The sequence below is a fragment of the Tauraco erythrolophus genome, chromosome 17 (genome assembly GCF_009769465.1).
Source record: "Tauraco erythrolophus isolate bTauEry1 chromosome 17, bTauEry1.pri, whole genome shotgun sequence".
Taxonomy (NCBI): Eukaryota; Metazoa; Chordata; class Aves; order Musophagiformes; family Musophagidae; genus Tauraco; species Tauraco erythrolophus.
Genome location: NC_141481.1, coordinates 11,583,767 through 11,602,879, shown reverse-complemented (window position 1 = coordinate 11,602,879; position 19,113 = coordinate 11,583,767). Strand labels below are relative to the sequence as shown.

Here is a 19,113-nt window from a genome sequence, read left to right as displayed (position 1 = left end):
CTAAGAGTAGCAGGACACGATCATTCATCCTCCAAAATCATCACCTCAAGGAAACAATTGCTCTGAAAGAAGCCCTGCTGAATCTTCACATCCAGATCATCAGAACTCCAGAACTTTAAGAAACTTTCAGTCAAGATGAACTCTTCTATTTTAAGGCCACAAAATATCAGTGCAGGGTTCTCCCATCCTCTCAGAGTTAATTCCCTTAATATCCCTTTTTTAATCACTGCTAATGAGCACCAAAACAAAGAGTCAGTTTTTCTTTTTTTTATTATTATTATTTCTAGCAGACAATTTACATAAAATTCCCCTTTTTAAGTTAGTGATTCATAACTTCCTGCAATAAACTACTTAAGGAGCAGCTTTGGTAAAGAATGGAATGAAACAACCAACCAAAAAATAATTAAAAAAAAAAAAATCACAGCTGATTTTGAAACCAACACAATTCACCAAATTTAGATTCAAAAGAAAATCTGCCAAGCTGTATTTTCTCAGTGTTTCCAAATATTCCACCTTCTTCTTCTCCCTTTTCGGGTTTGTGCAGATGTGGGAGCTGCGTTCTGTCAAGCAGTTTGTCCTGCTAGATCATGGAAATCCACCTTTACATGATTCGTAGACCTTGAATAGAGGACTCTAAGGTCTTGAAAGAGAAAAAAAGAAAATCTTAATCACAACCTGCTACGGCATCCTGTGTTAAATAACTGAGTGTCAATGCTGATGTTGAGAGAAAAGAGTAAAAACCCTGAACACTTGACATTAGACTCGCGTTCAAGAGCCAGAGACCACTACGATCCTTCATTTCAAACTCCTGCACATATAGACTGACAATTCCCCCCTCTCCCCCTGGAACTGCATTCAAGCAGATTATGTATCCCCTCAATTTCTTTCCAGAGCTTTCTGGCATTATAGAACACAAACTGTTCTTTTCCAGCCAGGCAGTGCTGAGCTCTCGGCACCTCGGGGAGGCCCAGCAGGGACCTCTGTTGGCCAATGCTCAGCAAAGCAACCACTCGCACTACTAATTACATCCTTTTAGGGTTTTCAGTACAGTGCTGACTGTATTTTCTAACTGTTCAAGGTAACTTCTTCCTACTTTAAGAATTCTTAGGAGTGGGCAGGACTACGTTCTGCAGAAAGATGGCGAGCAGAGCCCAAAGGGTTGGGAGCAAGAAGAAGCAGCAGGCCGTGTCATACCAACGATCATTCCAGCCTGATTGGGGCTGAGGTAGAGGTCGGAAAAGAATTAGTGAGATTCCTACAGGGACATTAAGCAATTCCATTAGAAAATTAAGTCTGGATTAGCACCATCTGCCAAGCAAAGTATATCTGCGTTTATGCTGGATTTTGGATCTGTCTCCCTGATGGAGTTCACTAATGGTCTTGAATATTCCGGTCTGGATTTCCTACTGCTAATAAAGCCTGCATCAAGGCTGAGCCCCAGAAGTTGATGATACAGATCAAAAAACCCACCAGCACACCCAGTTCACGTAACAGTAGTACAAGCGTACCTTGAAATCCCAGATGGTCATTGCTCCATCAATGCCCGTGGTGCAGAATTTACGACAATCTCGTTTGTCTATCTCGTAAATTGACACTTGGCTGAAAGCAGAGAGTGATAGCTGTAACAGACACTCATGCCAAAGCGCCAAAAAACTGGGAAATCTGGGTTGAATTCAACTCCCACTCTCTCAAAGGGAGACATGACTATAGCAGAGCTTATGCTACATTTTTGGTACAACGCTTCAGAAAATCAGCAAAGAAAAAGGATGTTCTACTCTTTTATCACTTGGTGGCTGCAGCCTCAACATTTTCCTTGAATAAAGACAACTCACTTCAGAAACGTTGGCATCCTCTGGGCTCACATACTTTTTTTAACTGCAAGGATATTTTACTTGATTAACCTGAAATCAATCCTTTTGATGAATAAATACACATGGAAATAACACCTGAAATAGGAAGCTGGTATGTGGATTCTTGTTTCAGGAGAATTTTGCTGCCTAGATTTTGCACAGTGCTACCAACCTCTTGTGAACTGTCTACATATTTGATAAGATAAACTGTGTTCAAGTTACAGAACACATTAAACACGAGCAAACAGCAGTAGCACACATGCCATGTTAATGGTTAACTTTACCAGCTGCCACATAAGTCCCAGGAACAGACAGCTGTTAGTGAAAGACTGAAATGCAAATGGGACACCAGCTAAACTCATCTGTATACAAATCTGAGCTCTCGTGGGTTTGCAGCACATCCTGGGAAAGCAAAGTGATATGGAGAACATTCCTTCCCCTTGTATCGGCAGCCAAGACACTCACGTTATGCTGTTTTGGTGCAGTGTCTCCAGGGTAGTGTTACGATCTTCTGTAGTGGCTCTTTTATCCATGTTCCGGAAGCGTTCCATAGCAGAAATATTGCGCTGGATGCTCTGTTTTGGAATGTCTAGTTTGGAAACGAAGGTCAGCAAGCCACGGTCATCACAGTTAAAGAGCATGGGGCAGCAGTCATGGCCCTGCAAGCAGACGTGGCGAAAGCATGTCAAGAAACACAACCAACACAATCACCGTTTCGTTTTTCTGCTGCTGCTAATTGCAGGAATGCAAAGACCGACACTATGGAAGAGCTTATTACCAACTTCGTAACGTATGGCGTTTCTCCCTCTCCAAAACACAACACTCTACGAGAAGCAAATAACAGACACTTACAGCTGCCACCACACTGTTCTCGGAGACAAACGACACACTCAGGAGTGGGAGGAACTCTGTTTTCAGCTGCGAAACCCTGAACACAAGAACATTTGTTAGAGGACTCCATTGAAACCTCTCATCTTTGGCTCCAACAAAAAAGAGACCATTCCCACACAAGGCTTATTAGAAGTCAGTGTAACTCAGTTGTCCTGAGGTGACATCAGAAGATCATAACTCGTAATAAAATGTTTTAACCTCATGAAAACGTCCTGGAAGATCTATAACAAACATGAAGGATTCCAGGTGAAACACTGAAATTATCTAACATCATGTGTAAACAGCAGCAAGAGTTTATAAAGAACACACCCAAAAAAGGTTCAAACTGATGATGCTATTAATTTCATTTGCAATATAAAACCACTTGAAGTTTTAGTGCTTGACTTCATCTTTCCAGGAGGAATAAGCCTGTACGTTAAATTAAGTCAACTTTTGTGATTTTGTAATAAATGAGAGAGGAATTCTAGAACGCTTCGTACTCGATGATATCCCCAGCCAGCCAGCTAATAACTAGCAGGAAGAACACACTTACATCATATTTTTTGAGGCATCAGCAACTGACACAGTGCTGTCATGGCTGACCCAGGCGAGGCGGTTACCGCTGGCAGAAAAACTGACACTGTGCACCCATCCGCCACTTCCAGCGCCCCCAAATTCTGACATCAGCTGCCCAAAGGGCATTTTGGAGCCCCACGGTGTACTGGCTGGTTTTTCATCCACCTCCTTTATGTAAGCAGAAAACACCCTGCAAATAAAAGATTTCAGCATGAACAAAGACAGAAAAAACCTCCTGGGAGCTGCATACACATGTCATATTGGAAACAACCAGATGCTTTCTAATTCTACTAAAATAAAATACTACAGGATCTTTAAATCAGCCCCCAGCAGCTGGGAAGCTTCAGTATACAGAGAGAAAGCAATAGTACAAAGGGTGCCATGCACACAGGTTTCTCATAAATGTCATGTCTGGTTCTTTCTCCCTTCTTCCAGAAGATGGCACAAAAAACATACACTGTCGTCGCATTTTCCATTGTGCTAAGATTTCCCTTTCATCCTTTCGCGGTGCTAATAACTTCCAGAGTCAATTCTTCAGTTAGAGAACAACCACGGAAAGCGCTGTATAATTAGAAGCTGATACAAACACCTACGAAATTACCCACTTTTTAAGAACATTCACTTTTTAGCAGGATTTCAAAGAAAGAAAACCCATGTTCAAATGCCAGCAAAGAGGCTCTAAGCCATCTTATCCTGGCTTCTTACAGAAAGAAAGCCTTGAAAACCTGAGTTACCACAATGTTTTTAACGTTTTTTTTCCCAGCACTACAATTTGCAAGGTATGTTTAAACAGAAAGCCTCCCCCTTTCATCAAATTCCTTCTGCATGATTCAGACATGCCATAATATGCTGGTCTTGACTGTTACCATGGAAGTTCCTGGGACGTCACGAACATAGGATTAGAGTCCATTGAACAGGAGGAGCAAGTGAGCTACGCCACACCACTACCAGGGAAACGTTTCAGTATAAAAGAAAAACTGTGATCAAATATTCATGGTTGCAGACAAGCACAAAAAAAATTATTTTATAGTGAGTTTACGGAAACGTTGCTCCCCCTCCTCGTTTTTTAAATCTTTTACACGTGTGGAGTATGCACTTCAAAAGGCACCTACGTTCTGCTTATTCGAATAAAGCTGATCATTTGGAACATGAAGGGTTTAACTGCAGCTGTATTACATACAGATTTTCAGAGAATTAAGTATAAATTTATAGTCGGCTCTATCAGTTTAAATATAATCTAATGATAATCATTCAAACTTAATTTTATAGAGACATCCAAAAGGACAGTTCTCTTAATGTATGGAAATAGGACAAGATGTTTAAAGCAACAGTCTTTGACACAAGGCATAAAAATCTTTCCTAAGTAGTGAAAGACCTTAAAAATAAAGACTTTTCCCTTACTAAAGTCTCCCTTTCTTTTAAAACCAAAACCATCTCAGCTTGAAGGCCTCAGCCTTCCAAGAACATTGGGAAATGACTTTCATTCCCACAGCAACATGGTTCCAGCCAGCATATAAAGTTCACATTTATATGGTGCTGTTAGCTATATATATATATTTCTAAAGTTAAACGGAAGAGGAGCTCATCTAGGCCAGCCACTCAAAAAACTCTCTGAATACCTATCGACTTGGAGCCTCTTCTGCCCTCCATTCTTTTCCCAAAATGTCTCCCACTTAGCTCCTCACTAGTTGGCAGTGGCTCTGGCAGATCCATTTCATGATTTTCTTCAGAACCACCTTTCAGAACAGATGTATGCTTCAGGCCCAGATATCTTCATCATCTTTAATATGTAACTAAACATTCTCTAGAACTGGAATTCTAGAGATCCACGTTAATCATTTAGCACAGAGAATGTTCTTACATGGGTTTGAGGAACAAACAGAAACATAAATCCAGTATCAGCTTCCACTACCTTTCCTTTCTTCCTTTAATGCGTCTATATGGAGATAGAAGCAGCGAAATTACTAAAGGATTAATCCCAAAGTACAACGTTAAGGAAGAGCAGAAAGTTTCCCAAATGTTTTAAACCAAGATTTGTGGTTTTTTTTCAAAATATACATCATTTTCAGAGAAGCGAGATGCAGGACAGAATGAGTTTTCTGATGGAAAACAAAGGACTAAGCAAGGCTTCTAGAGTACGCTCCTAGGAAATTGACTGAACCACATCTTGAGTTTCTCCCCAAAAAATCACACTGAACAGAAAGTGATTCAAGTCTAACTTCTCAGCCAAAACAGGGAAGAGGAGATAATCAGGGGTGCAATGTACATAACAAGCACTGAACATGGAGACACAAGGACTAAAGAAACAGGTCTCAGCTGACCTAATGTCGGAGTCTGAGATGTTTTATGAACACATGTGAAAAAATCTGCACATGTGAAATTCCAGAAGATGAATCAGCACATTTTACACCATGTTTTTTGTGAAAGGAAGTGAACAAGTATGGTTTATCTAATTAAAACTGGAGATTAGGCAGGGAAGGGAGACAACTCTTCTCTTCCTCCCAGCTTCCGTTAACGTCTCTCCTTACATAAAAAGGTACCAAAGAATGGAATTTAGACACACGGGTTTCATTCTGAAATAAGAAACGTAATAGTTAGTCCCACCTTCCCCTCCTACTCCTTCTTAGTCATTTTTAGAACACACTTTGAAGCTTAAAAATTGCCCTGTTACATAAAGAATTTAAGAAAAGAAGCTTTATTATTCAAGGTAGAAGTGATTAAATGAAATATGAATTAAAGTCAACCACTCAGCAGACTTCATTGCAGCGACCCCAATCACTCAGCACAGAGCAACTTGCAGGACCTGTCCCTCACGGTGTGACTTCATAATCAGTTTGAAAGACTGCCTCATCTATCTCACATGGCAGTCTGCTTTTATGAGCCTTTTTTCTTACTGTTCTTCAAAAACATCATGTTGAGCTTCAGGCGGATCAATTCCGTGACTCTGCTCACCACACGCTGCAAGAACGTTAAGGCTAACAAAGGCGAAGGGGAGAGAACAAGTGTCTCAGGGAAGAAAAAGATGAGATATCACCTTTGGAAGTGCCAAGTTATTCTGAATTGGATAGAACAGGATATTGTTTTTTCAACTCTAACTAGCAGTGTTGGTGTTCTACAAGATGGCACCTGCTAGTCTAACCTCAGCCTAACAACCAGATCTCAGCACTCAGTGCACACACAGTAGTACTACTTCTGTGTACCGCCAGTAAAGAAACCCACCAGTTCATTAAATTCAGGTCTGTCACGTCCCTCAACAGATAGACGTTGGTAGTCCGAAGTCTGCTAGAAGTAGCACCAAAGCCAAAGTCTCTTAGGCTGGACATTTCATTTTGGTAACAACAGCAGTACACAATGACCCATCTTCTACTCTGATAGCAAATGCACCATCAACACGCTCATGCTTCTGGCTCACTTGAAGGAGGAACCCGTACTGACTTAACATGCTTCGTTTTCTCTCACCTGCACTTGAAGTCACAGGATCCAGCAGCCAGCAAAACATTGTTGGGATGCCAGTCCAGGCTAAGGACAGTGGAACGAATGGGCTTTTTAATGTGTTTGCTCACCCACCTACAGGAAAAGAGTGGTAAAATTTATACAAAAATATTTTGCTGGGCTTCCCCAAACCCACAAAATACTCCTCGAAAAGATCACCCCTTGTCAGTGACCAAACACATCCATTTTGCAATGAAACTCACATTCTGCCCAAATCTTCCATATTGCCTTCTGCAGTCTGTGAACTTTATATGGTTATCTTAATTAAAATTTTAGAGATTATAAACAAATTCACATTAAATACATACCTCTCCACTCGAACCCTACTCGTAACTCACTTTCACGATGCATTGGACTGAACTCCTTAACGTGAATTCTGCACAGTAATTTTCCAACACCCCTGCCCACGGCAGGGGGGTTGGAACTAGATGATCTTTGAGGTCCCTTCCAACCCAAACCATTCTGTGATTCTAATTGTGTGGTCCCTTACACCCCATGGACAAGAGCTCAGCTTTGACACTGGTACTGACCCAAGCAGCACTGTGTTCTGAGATCACATTTACTCTCCAGCTTCTGCCAATGTGTTTTACAGGCATCTCTCGTATCTACCAACTTTTCTACTCTTTAATAATACAATAACTACAAAAGTAACAAGTAAACTGCCAGTGATATGACCACTGTATACATCTCAATTATTTGAAATTGAGTGAAATACAGTGAAAAGTGGTCCTGATGTTGAATGCATCAATGTTAGCCTAAACATGTCTCAGTAGATTTAGTTTGTTTGAGCTATTTACAGAACAGTAATGAAATCTGTTATTCACTTGATGGCCTTTGGGATGATGGTGCTTTTTCTTTGAATTGACTTCCATCAGGCACAAGCAGTTTTAAGGACTGCATTAAATTAAGTGTCTTCAACATATAGGGTTTTGATTTTTCTGCAGACAATTGGGCCAGGGGAAATATTAACAACTGAGTATGCTGGAAAGCATAAAAGTCCAAAACAATCTTTAAAATGCATTTTGCAGATGGTCTCATTGTTTACCATCTCCACATGGAAGACTGCACACAGAACAGCGGGCACAGGCACCTGTGGTTTTGCACATGTTTATGCAACCCAAAGTAGCAGCTACTCAACACACTGATTTCACCTACAGATGATAAAGGAAATGTCAGTCCAACACATGCTGCTACAGATGTAGATCCATCAAAGATCAGAAGCACTGAGTTTAGATGCCAAAGAGGAAAAAAACATTAACGGTGGAAATATTGGTGATAGTCCTGTCTGAAATCTAGACCTGTGACAAAGATATATGACATTATACAGAACAAGTAGATGACAAGCTTGAACATCTTCTAATAGACCACCCTGGAGATAAGTGACAGACTTGAATTCTTTAATGACAAGAAATGGCCCAAAATAACCTACATGGAAGAAAGACTCAAGTCAAGGTTTCTTCATTTATTCTGGAAGGAGGTGCAGGGGGAATCGTTTATCTTTTTTTTCAATCATATAGTTGTGGTAAAGATATTTTTACCCTGCAGAAATTCTTGCACTTTTAGAAAAGCAACATATGTTTATGGCAGTCAGCCGGAACACATCCACGCCAACATGGATAACCTGAAAACAGGCTAAGCCCAACGACTTTAGGTGCTACACCAGAGTAAAGAAGTGAAAGAGGGAATCCTCTCCTTAAGATGTAAAAAGTCCCTTTACATTCTTTTTACGTCCTAAGATGTAAAAAGAACTGATGAGGTCTCTCCTTCTATGTTTCCTGAAGATTTCAGGAATTAGAAAAATGGTAACCTAGTTACCACCATCAAACTCCAGGCTTCAGCTTTCCTGTGCAGACCTTCGGCGTATAAATAGAAATTAAACTCAAACAGCTTACCAGTCATTTTCAGATTCAAAGTAGCACACGGATATAAGTCGAGCTCCGCTTCCCACAGCAAATTTATTCTCCAAGGGAGACCACTTCACAAAGGTGGCTGCACGATTAATTCTCAGAATCACAAGGGTTGGTTTCCACACACCATCTTTCTGACTCCAAACGTAGGCGTTCCGGTCTGCACCGCAAGTGACAATGCGATCGCTTTTGGGAGCCCAGTCGATTCCTGCAGGTTGGAGTTCATATTAATAACATTTCCCCTTTCTCCTGCCTGCTTTACAGCGAGACAATACAGAGACAATCTCACAGCCTTCTATCACAGTTACTACTGTTGTTAGTATTCCCCTTGTTCACTTATTCTCCAGGCACCATTTTGAACCGTTAGGGATATCAGCTTGTCCCTCTAGCTTTCATCAGAATTGCAGATCCCAAATTTCCAGATTCCAGAGAATTTGCCCGTGAAGGAAGCCGGCTCTGACCGTTGGCCAACAGGTGGAGCTCTGCAGACTGGTTATGGCCTGTCCGCCCGCAGACTCCAAACCACCGACTTCTCCAAGAGACTGGATTTCAACAGCTGAAATCCAGCAATTCTAAAACTATGCACAAACCTCTAACATAGTTGTCTGCTTGCTGCCAGACCGCAGTCATGATCTAAAAGTTTAGATTGTAGGGTTTTTTTTTTGTTAGAAATTATCAATCTTTATGCACTGATAGAAGCCTTACATTTTTCTGCATGCCTGTTTAAGCTGTGCCCTGAGAAAGAAACGTTTCCCAAGCAAAAATAACAAATTCAAAGAATAAAACAAAGCCTTCGATAACCCTGCTGTTGCTTCTTTCCCCTCCCATGCAACGAAGGATGTTCTCAACTGGAAAGTCTTACGGCAACATGATTTTTCATCTTTTCTTCAGCATCCTTCTTTGAGATGCAGAGTGCAATCCCCAACTCTCCTGCCACAAAATTACATCTCAATGGTTTTTCATAACTGTGGTTTGTATTCAAAACACTCCTTAAGCACGCAAAGTGAAAAAAGGATAAAAGTAATGGAAAAAATTTGTACTATTTTTACCATATTATTCACGTATGGTCTACTTCAAAATAGGCTTATGCTTAAAAAATTCGATTTTGAGGAGTTTGGTAGCCTGAAACCATAGTTACACGAGTCAATCCAGTGCTGCCTTTGAAAGGGGGACCATCCTGTCTCTCTTTACTTCTCTTTCCCACCACCTCCCTTGCACCAGCACCAGTGTTTTTCTGACCCATGGCAAGTTCAGCTTTTTAGTTTAGCAGAAAACTAAGCCAGCAAAAGAGAGTGAAAAATGCTCTTCCTGTAAGCAAACAGAAGCAGCTCACCACAAATGTTTGCACCAAGAGACAGGAAGACAAGACAAGGGACCTTGTCCCTCGTGATCAGAAGCTGGAGTGGCAGCAGTTGAATCACTCCTGTCAGAGGCAACAAGCGGTTTGATCAGCCTATCTCCTGTGTCTAAGCACAGTTTAAGGCTACTCTTCACCATAACCACAGTATTTAGTATTCCAAAGGAATACGCTATGCAGGAAAGCAGAGAGCACTCTTTTCCCAAGTCATGAATATTCGGCTTCTAACACTAACAGGTACAAGAAAAATGCAGAGGAACGTCTTTGGGGAACAGCATGTCATTTGTAAATTCAGCCCAAGTGATTCTTCACAAAACAGCACGTACAGCCATGCTCTTTGACAGCAAGAATCAGCTAAATTGAATAAAGTTCCTGCAAAATGCTGTTGGGCAGATACTTCTGCCCATTAGTGAGCTGAGAACAGAAAAAAGGATATTGCTGTTTGGGGCCAGTGCTTGTATTAATTACTTTCATTTCCTTCGAGCATAAAGCTCTTATAAAAATATCACCGTGAAAAAATACAGTAACGTAAAAGACTACCGCAGGACAATCACATGTTAAAAATAACACCTTGTGACTCATCATGGCAGCTCTTTCGTTTTCCCGGTGCATCTACAGACACTCTGGGCCTGCAGTGAAACGCGCTCGCTGATGGTTGGTCATAAATCCAGGACTGACCACTTCAAGTGTTTATACAGTCCCGAAAAAAGGATATTTATTGCTGTCGGAAGCCACAGACCAATGCAACAGTTGTCTACTTGATGAAGTTTTAATACTAGCACTTGAAAGAGAGCAGCGTGTATCACCAGTAGAGTCTGACACACAACCAGATTACTTCAGAAGACCAAAAATTCATTCTCACTATGTTATTACAGATGAGAAACAGGGAGTAGAGGGAAAGGCTGGGTTACTCTGCTGAAACGTGCAGAAATGAAGTAGGGCTTTTATTCCTCACATTCACTGCGTGCGGTCCAGAAAAATGCTGCAAAGCTCTCTGTAAGTGGGAATGCCAACCTAGAAAAAGATCTATTTACTCAACACTTGCAGATCTCCAGTTCAGATTTTTGACTCGGAAAAAGAGAGGGGCGGCCAAACGTAGTGTCTGGCACAGCACAATCTCCTCTTACCTGTAATGTGGCCATTGTGCTCCTTCAGCTCATGAGCCTTTACCCACTGGTTCCCGTTCTTCTTGTAGATGTGGACTTCATGATTATTAGGGCTAATGGCAATCTCTTGAAGAAGAAATAAAACAATCCAATAGCACAGAGGACTTTTTAGTGAAAAATGCTTTACTTGGAATGATTTTCCGATCTAAAGCCTGTATTCTCAAGTTTCAGAGCACATGGGTTTTGTAAACACAGAGCTCACATCACTCGATAATCTTAAATAATTATGGTTATGACATGGTCACGAATATACCGCACAGAAAGACAATGCATTTTGAACATAATAATCCATGTTCTAGTAGAAAAGTAGGCTATTAAGGGCTGGTTCAGGGGCACGGAAATAGAGCGTCAAAGACGGCAAGGAGCAGCTCATACTCTCACAAGGTGCAGAAAACTACAAGATCACGAACTGGCAGTACAGAGAAAAGAGCACAGTGAAAGAAGTTAAAAATTAAAACTGACGTATTACTTACGAGTACGGTCTCTGTTCCATGCATGGCAGGTGATTGGCTCTAGTAAAAACTGATGTAGAGACATTCCGAGTTAAAGATATTCCTATGTTGTAAAAATTGAAAAAGCTGAAAGGTGTAAAATTGACAACAAAACACTTCAAAATTAAATCATTACTCAACCAAAATCAGCCTTCAGCATTTACCACAGTTGTTTCAGTCCAGCATTACAATTTACTTACAGAAGATCACAACTTAGTAAATATTTAAGGCCGTGAAAGAGCTGCCTTTGCCACATGCCCTGCTCCGTTCAGCAGGCAGACGAATTTCACCTGTCCTGCTCACTACAGCCCAGTAAAATTGCCCTAAAAGCCATAAATGCTTGCTTTTCAGTGTATCCTCACAGGCGAGGCAGCAGGTTCTTAGGAAACCTAATAGCTTTACTCTGGAAACAGCATACTTGGAAAAAAAATTAGAAATTCTAAGGACATATCTGAGTGAGTTGATTCAAACCCCTGCCATGTATCAAGGCTCACAGGTAGCACTACAATAAAACCTTTTTCTTCTTCTTTTTCAGGAGGTGAAACTGGTGTGTCCAGAACATTGGTACGTAACTGTAATCTGATGTATGATTTGACAAAGCTGTTTATATGTATCCTAGGGAAAAAAATTATTAAGATCAGTAATTAACTAATTTCCTCAAATTAATCCTAGCACTTCACTGTTTTATAGTCAGGGTTTTGCCCCCATGAGACTCGAACACTAAAAGAACGAGCTGAGTCATTCCAGCTTCTAAGCATTTCAGTTTGTTTAAGGAAAAAACTAGACATTCAGTTTTTTCTTTAACTTGTAACTGCTACAAAAGACAGCGCTGACCCTCTGCAACTGGAGGTGCACTGGCCCACAATTACCGAGTTGTTTAAAATATCACCTCATATTCCATGTCCCGTATTAATCAAGAGCAACATAAATGGATGGAAGACAACACTGTATAAACTCAAGGTCACCTGTAGCAGTTCAGATGTGCACAGTTCAACACATACAACCTGGATTTGTCAATTCCTTCCATATATTCCACTAATTTTCATAGTAATTTATCCTTGGCGGATGGATCAAATTCTTTTTACCCCTATCTATACATCTAAAAAGAAATATCTCCATGATGTCATTCCAAGACACCCACACCCATTACAGCCTGAAATTACAACATACCCAAGTATGGCCATGTTAGCAGAGGGTGGAGACTTCAGGACAAGGTAGGAATTTGGAAGCAAACAGGAAATGAACGGCAGTCCAACAGAAACTCAAGAGTGAATGAAAGATGAGTGAGTTCTTACGGAGCTTAGCAATTACTCTCACACCACTAATCCAACAAATATGCTGAAGGTGCTGAACCTTGGAGCAGAGAAAACAGTACTTCACCAATGTAAATAACTGGAGAGACTTTTTCTTTTCTTTTTTCTCCTTTTTTTTTTAAGAAATCAAGCACTGCTGTTTTAAAGAAATATGACTTACGATTACATTTCAAGTGTACTTCAAATATAACTTTGAACTGTATAAGCTTTAAGTCCAGTTGATAATTTCCAGCATGACTTCCGTGATAGTTCTAATAATCATGTTCTACCAATCGAATGCAGATATTAAACACATGCAGTCCTAAGCAAAACAATCACTTCTTATTAATGTGAAAATGTTGACATAATTCAAGTTACCTTTGACCTTGGCCAGCCATGACTGGAGATTCCATGTGTTAGTATAAGCAAAACATGACTGCAAATTGCTTTTTCCACGATCTTGCTTTAGGACATGCCAACATTCAGTAGCAGTACATTTCCATATACAGGAAAAGTTGAAGAGCTGTTCTACCAACAAGGAATGCTCAGCCTTTTCTACTCTTTCCGAAATAAACCGTAAAAACATCTAATCTCCTCTCCCCAAGGAATGCAGCTATTTCAAAACCCTTTCAATACCCCAAAGCCTGGTATTTTCTCTGCAGAGTTGCACTACATACAAATGACACGGTCCCATCCTAACTTCTAGATCAGAGATTTTTACTGACCTGCACACTGTTCCCAAAGACAGCCTAGGCAAGCTATATGATCCATTCCTTCCCATTGATGGAGATTCTTGAGCACCGTAACTTGCAGTGAGCAACTGTTATCTGTTTGGGTTTGCTAACAATCTCACAAAACCCAACAGTGATGATAATCTCAAAAAGTACTACTATTTCTGTCATTTGATAGTTGCAGTGCTATCTTCTTTGGGAAGATAAGTCTTAATGAAGTATTCCTGTTATATTTAGTCCTTAACAATACATAGGCAAAATCAAACTCGCATTTCACAAGAGAAAATGCAATTTGCTCTATGATTCTTGATACAATTCACATGTAGCAAAGCCCTCAATGCCTTCTTGTCAGCCAACCTCAGAATCTCACACACGGAAGATACTGTTATGATAACTTTGTTAGCCAAGTACTTGACACAGCCATCCCTGATCTTTTTTTCAAAGGTAAAGTAACTGTCCCTGAGTATCAATAAAATTTAAAAAATAGAAGACAAAAAAAAGCAAATCTTAAGCCGTTGTACAGCAGGAGTTCTTTCAGTGTGTAGACTGAGAAGATCAAGGTTGGGAAGTACAGAATTCAGCTGCTGTCATCTCTCAGTGGGGTGAGAAATACGTGGTACAAGGCCATCCCTGGGCAAGCAACTAGCAAGGATGCAGACTCAGAAGTGGAGACTGTGTGTGTTAGAGAGAGAAAAAAGGATGTTTCTAATCCTTGCCTATTTTCAGAGCACCTACATCACTAACACCTGGAACAGAGGTGCCTATACTTAAGGACTGCCTCCTGCTACTGTCATTCCCTCCCGATCACTCGGCGCAGCTCTCCCAAGAGGCTGCCTCCTCGCGGGCAAACCTACTGACACAGGGCTCCATTCGCATTGCAAAGCCGACCGGTTTGGGATGGCTTGTGGGCTGCGGCCCTGCCCCGCGCTGATAACGCGGGTGCACGGCGCTGCTGCGGAGCCCACGGCGGGGCAGGGGCAGGGGGCGAGGCAGGAGCTGCTCCGCCGCGGCCCGCCCGGCTGCTCCCTCCCCGGCCCCATCCCTTCGCCCGTGTGCCCCTGTCCCTTCGGGGCGAACAAGCGGTGCCCAGCGCCTCGCCCGCAGAAAGGTGTCACGGACCCAGAGCGGCAGGGCCGGGCACAGCCCCTCGCCCCCGAACAGGCCGGGGCTGAGGTGACTCGCCCCCCGCCATTCCCTCAGCACCGACGGGCCTGCAGGCTCCCCCCGCCCGCCACCCCTCTTGGGGCGGGGGCAAGCCGGCCCGGCGGCGCCCCGGACAGCCGCCCCCGGTGCGGGGACTCACCTGAGGCGGCGGGAGCGGAGCGGGACTCGCGGACTCTGGTCAGTCAACGCGACTCCGCTCCGTACGGCGGGAGAGGGAGCGGCCGGCGGCGGAGGCCGAGGGGGGGCCCGGCACTGACAAGGGAGGCAGGAAACGCGCTCTGCGCATGCGCCGCCGCTGCCGCCGCGCTGCAGGGGCGGGGGAGGGCGGGGCGCGCCGGGGCTCCGATCTGCGCCTGCGCGGCGGGAGGGAGGGAGTGCCGGGCGTGCCGCGCGCCGTGCGCGCGCCTCGCACAAAGGCGGCAGGCGGGAGCGCGCGCTGTGGGGAGCGCGCATGCGCAGTGCCGCTCGCGGAGGGGCGGGAGAGGGTGAGTGCTCGTGGCTGAGGAGAATTTCTCAGTGAAGGCAGCAGTTGTCGTTCTTGGTGTTTTATCGCCCTGTGAGGTGAGGGAGGCTATGGCTGCCCCTGTTGGAAGGCACGAGCTGGGTGTCGGCGGGTCCTCCGGGTGTGTGGAGGCCCAGCGTGCCACCGGCGGGGCTGGTTTGCGTGAGGGGTTGGCAGGGCTGTGGGTAGCAGTGCCAGGGAACAGCCAGAGGCTTGGGAAGGAGGTTGTGAGGAGTCGAAAGGAGAGCGTTTGGGTTTCTTCAGCATAGCCTGGCTTAGAGCTGGAGAGCTGTCGTGCATGGAGTCTTCGTGGCCTTCCTCCGTTTGTGAGGCTGAAGGATGGAAGGAGGGTGCTCTCCACTGCAGCGGATAACGATCCTATCCCAACTCTTTCAGATGCTGTAGAGCCTTCCCTCCTGTCTGGCTGAAATATAGAAAGAAATGCATTTGCAGTACTTTGCCTTACTCCTGATCCCCTTGAGGAGTTGCTCGTTGTTTGAAGTCTCATGGTTTGGCTCCCATAAAACGTCAGAACTCCAATGCCTGTGAGGTTTTGTGAGCTCAAGTACAACAAAAGAAAAGACAGCAAGTGGGGGGAATGAGGAGAGATTAGTGACTTGCAGATCTACTGAGGAGCAATAGAGTAGTGAGTTTAATTTTGAGTCTGAAAGAAAATAAACAATTTATAAGCATCAAGAAGGAAACAAGAAGGTGAATGCTAGCCAGGATGGCTTTGTTGTGAATGAATTGAGCCAATCTAATTTCCTTTTCTGGCAGCGTAACAGGGCTTGCAGATAAGGGAGAAGCAGTATAAGTCATATATCTTGATTTTTAGTAGAGCTGCTGACACTGGCTTGCAGGATATTCTAATAATAAACTGGGAAACCAGTCTAGGGACTCTAAGGGAGTTGCAAAACTGATTGAGGGAAAAATATACTTTAAATCAGTGCTTGTACAGGGAATTACCCTGGGTCCCTTACTCATCCTTGATGAAATAGTGTAATTACTGCATTCGAAGATGAGATCAAGTTTGAAGGCAGAATGAACACAGTCGTAGAACTAGGATTCAAAGTGGAAGCTGTATGGAAAAAAATAGGATGCGGTTCAGTAGCAGGTGTACTGCCGTACACTTTAACGTAATCAACTTCAGAATTACAAGACTGGGAAGAATTGGGCAGCCGGCTGTGTCGCAGGAAAGGATGGAGGGGCTGCCATGGGTCGTAGGCTGAACAGGAGTCCATGACATCTTGCTGTTGGAGAAGAGGCAAACAGTATGCAGGTCCATATAGGTAAGAAAATTATGGTAACGTGTACGCAGGAATCCTGCTCTGCTGAGCTGTTCTAGAAGAGTATGGCCAGTCCTGGGCTCTGCACAAGAGAAATATGGATATTTGGAGAAAAAAGGTGGCAATAATGATCAGAGTCTTTGAACACATGACTTCTGCTGAGCGTGTTGAGAGGACAGAAAACTGAGGAAAGATGTGGTAAGCCTTCAAATAGATAAAAGGCTGCTGCTGTGAGGAAAGGAACAATTTGTTCACTTATGTCCACTGGGGCTAGGGCGAGAAGTCATAAACTAAGATAACAGCGAGGCAGATCTAGGCTACAGTGAAAAAAATTTCTCAGTGATTCCTTTGAAGTAGTCGAGCCCCGTGTTGGACTGACTTGGCAGGATGTAGGGCTTGCTTAGAGGTCTTTAAGAATGGATCAGGCAAATATTTGTCAGAATGGCAAAAGTGCAATTTAAGATCTTGCATTCAGGGAGGAGACTAGAGTCGATGGTGTCCTAAATCAGTGTTACTATGGTCCTGTGTCTGTGAGATATGTAATCGTTGCAGCCCTTATTGGCTTAATGATAAAACTAGATCAGCTGAACAGATTAAAGATACGCAACTAGGCCAAGTAAAATTACGTAACAGGAATGCAATTACTTCTGAGTGTGGTTTTATGTTTACGAAACAATTTTCACCAGATGGGGTGAAAGTATCTAAATGAGGAGCTCTGCAGAGCTTTTAAGCATTAAAAGCTAGGGCCCTGCCTCCAGCAAAGCCTTCTGGAGAATTCTCCACCTTTGCTCCTGCTGTGTTGCTGATACAATTACGCTGTGGTAATCTAGAAAGGATGCTGATCTTTGTGACATTGAGGCCCCAGAAGCAAGGCTGAACTGATCTTGGTGAAAGTAGTTTAGACACAGTCAGACCTTAAGATATGTATTAAAAAAATCTGAGCTGGGACATGTTTTGAGGTTGCTGGTTTTATTTTTTAAACAGCAAATGCATTCAGATGGGTAGTAGCTAGTCAAAAAGAGGAAGCAGGCTTTTGTATATACAAACAGGTGATTACCAGTGAAAATACTTGCCTTGAGAGGTATCCTAGATGTGCCTTGTTCACCCTAGTATTTGAAAATGTAGCAGTTTCCAGCACCAGATCATATCATGCCTGATGTTTAAGAGGAAGATGCAAAAAAATTGTAGTTCTTTTTCTCCTAATGGTATTCCCTGTTTCTCTAGAACTGCCGTCTAGAACACAGTAATTTGCCAAAATCAGTTTACATCAGTAATACTCTTGAATTATCAAGAACGTTTCCTTAAGATTAGGTAAAGTCACTGAAGATCTAAATAACTGTGAACCGAGGATTTTTAAGCGGGAAAAGGCAATGTATCCCAACATCCTGCTTTTTTGCTACTTAATGCTCTGTCCCCTTGCCAACTCTTGTTTCAGCTTTCTGTGGAGTGTGTGCAATGCTCAGAATGGGAAAGAAGGAAGACTGCTTGCAGCTTGACCGACCCTTCACTGTGCAGTCTTTTTGCATACTGGCTTTCTAGGGAGTGATGAGCTTGATACTGACTGCTTTCCCCAGCTGCCAGAGAAGATCTGTGGAGCAGCAGGTAGGAGCCTGCGTGCTCAGGCCAGCGGGCCCCTAGGCTCAGGCTCTGAATGACCACCTTCAGAGCAAAGTGTAAAGAGCGTGACATCTGGCAGCATCTTTGCTCTGTTAGCCTGCTTTTCAAAGGTTGTGTGCCTGAATGCATTTGTTCCAGTTGTCCAAGCAGGGCTTGGTGAACAACAGCAGGGGGTTTGGATGACAGCAGTGTTTTACTCTAGCTCCTACAGAAAATGATGCTTAGAAAAGAAACAGCAGCAGTTTGTCACCATTTTTTAAATTACGGCAGCAAAAATGTACATTGGCATTGTTAACATCGGCTGGTTCAAGGCATTCCCTGGGGGTCAGGCTGCCTAGTTCTGGAGTAATTCTCCCAAAGTCTTGTCCTGTGGACTGGACCCCACTGTGCTGCCACAGGAGCTGTTTCTGCCTCCCAGCTTGCTTGAATTTGCTCTTTCTGTGTTACTCTACCCTCCTGTTGCAGCACCCCACTATGTCTAGCATCTTAGGTTTGAGCAGCATCCCCAAACACTGTGTTCTGCTGACTCACTGCAAACAAGTTCAAATTTTTCCCCATACAGTAAGCTTCATTAAGCCTATGAATGAAGCCTATTGATGAGAGGAATTATTTGCAGGAGATGGCCCAGGTCATGCCTTCTATCCTTTACTTGAAAAATCCCAAATCTGTGTTAGCACAGATCCTTCAAGTAGCATTGGATGTCTTCTCTTATTCCAGCTATACTTGAGAAGTATTATTTGCAAGTTTTTTGGGTCTGGCACACGGATATTTCTTCTCTGCAGATCATTGCACACTTTTTCTGTCTTCTAGTC

At 43.0% G+C, this 19,113-nt stretch overlaps 1 protein-coding gene across 2 annotated transcripts; it reads right to left on the bottom strand.

Annotated features, from left to right (window-relative positions):
- Window positions 1-268: 268 nt before the first annotated feature.
- Window positions 269-15,132, bottom strand: ARPC1A (actin related protein 2/3 complex subunit 1A). Of its 2 annotated transcripts, none has more exons than XM_086622021.1 (10): window positions 15,036-15,132; window positions 11,692-11,796; window positions 11,180-11,284; window positions 8,681-8,903; window positions 6,756-6,863; window positions 3,274-3,486; window positions 2,703-2,778; window positions 2,316-2,509; window positions 1,509-1,599; window positions 269-640 (listed from the first exon to the last, which is right to left on the bottom strand). In XM_086622021.1, exons 2-10 carry the CDS (start codon window positions 11,753-11,755, stop codon window positions 602-604), a joined length of 1,113 nt encoding a protein of 370 aa, XP_086478147.1. In that variant the 5' UTR covers window positions 11,756-11,796; window positions 15,036-15,132; the 3' UTR covers window positions 269-601. The 2 variants fall into 2 exon arrangements, with proteins under 2 accessions (XP_086478147.1, XP_086478146.1); XM_086622020.1 differs by having other exon boundaries at window positions 11,692-11,773.
- Between the last annotated feature and the right edge of the window lie 3,981 nt (window positions 15,133-19,113).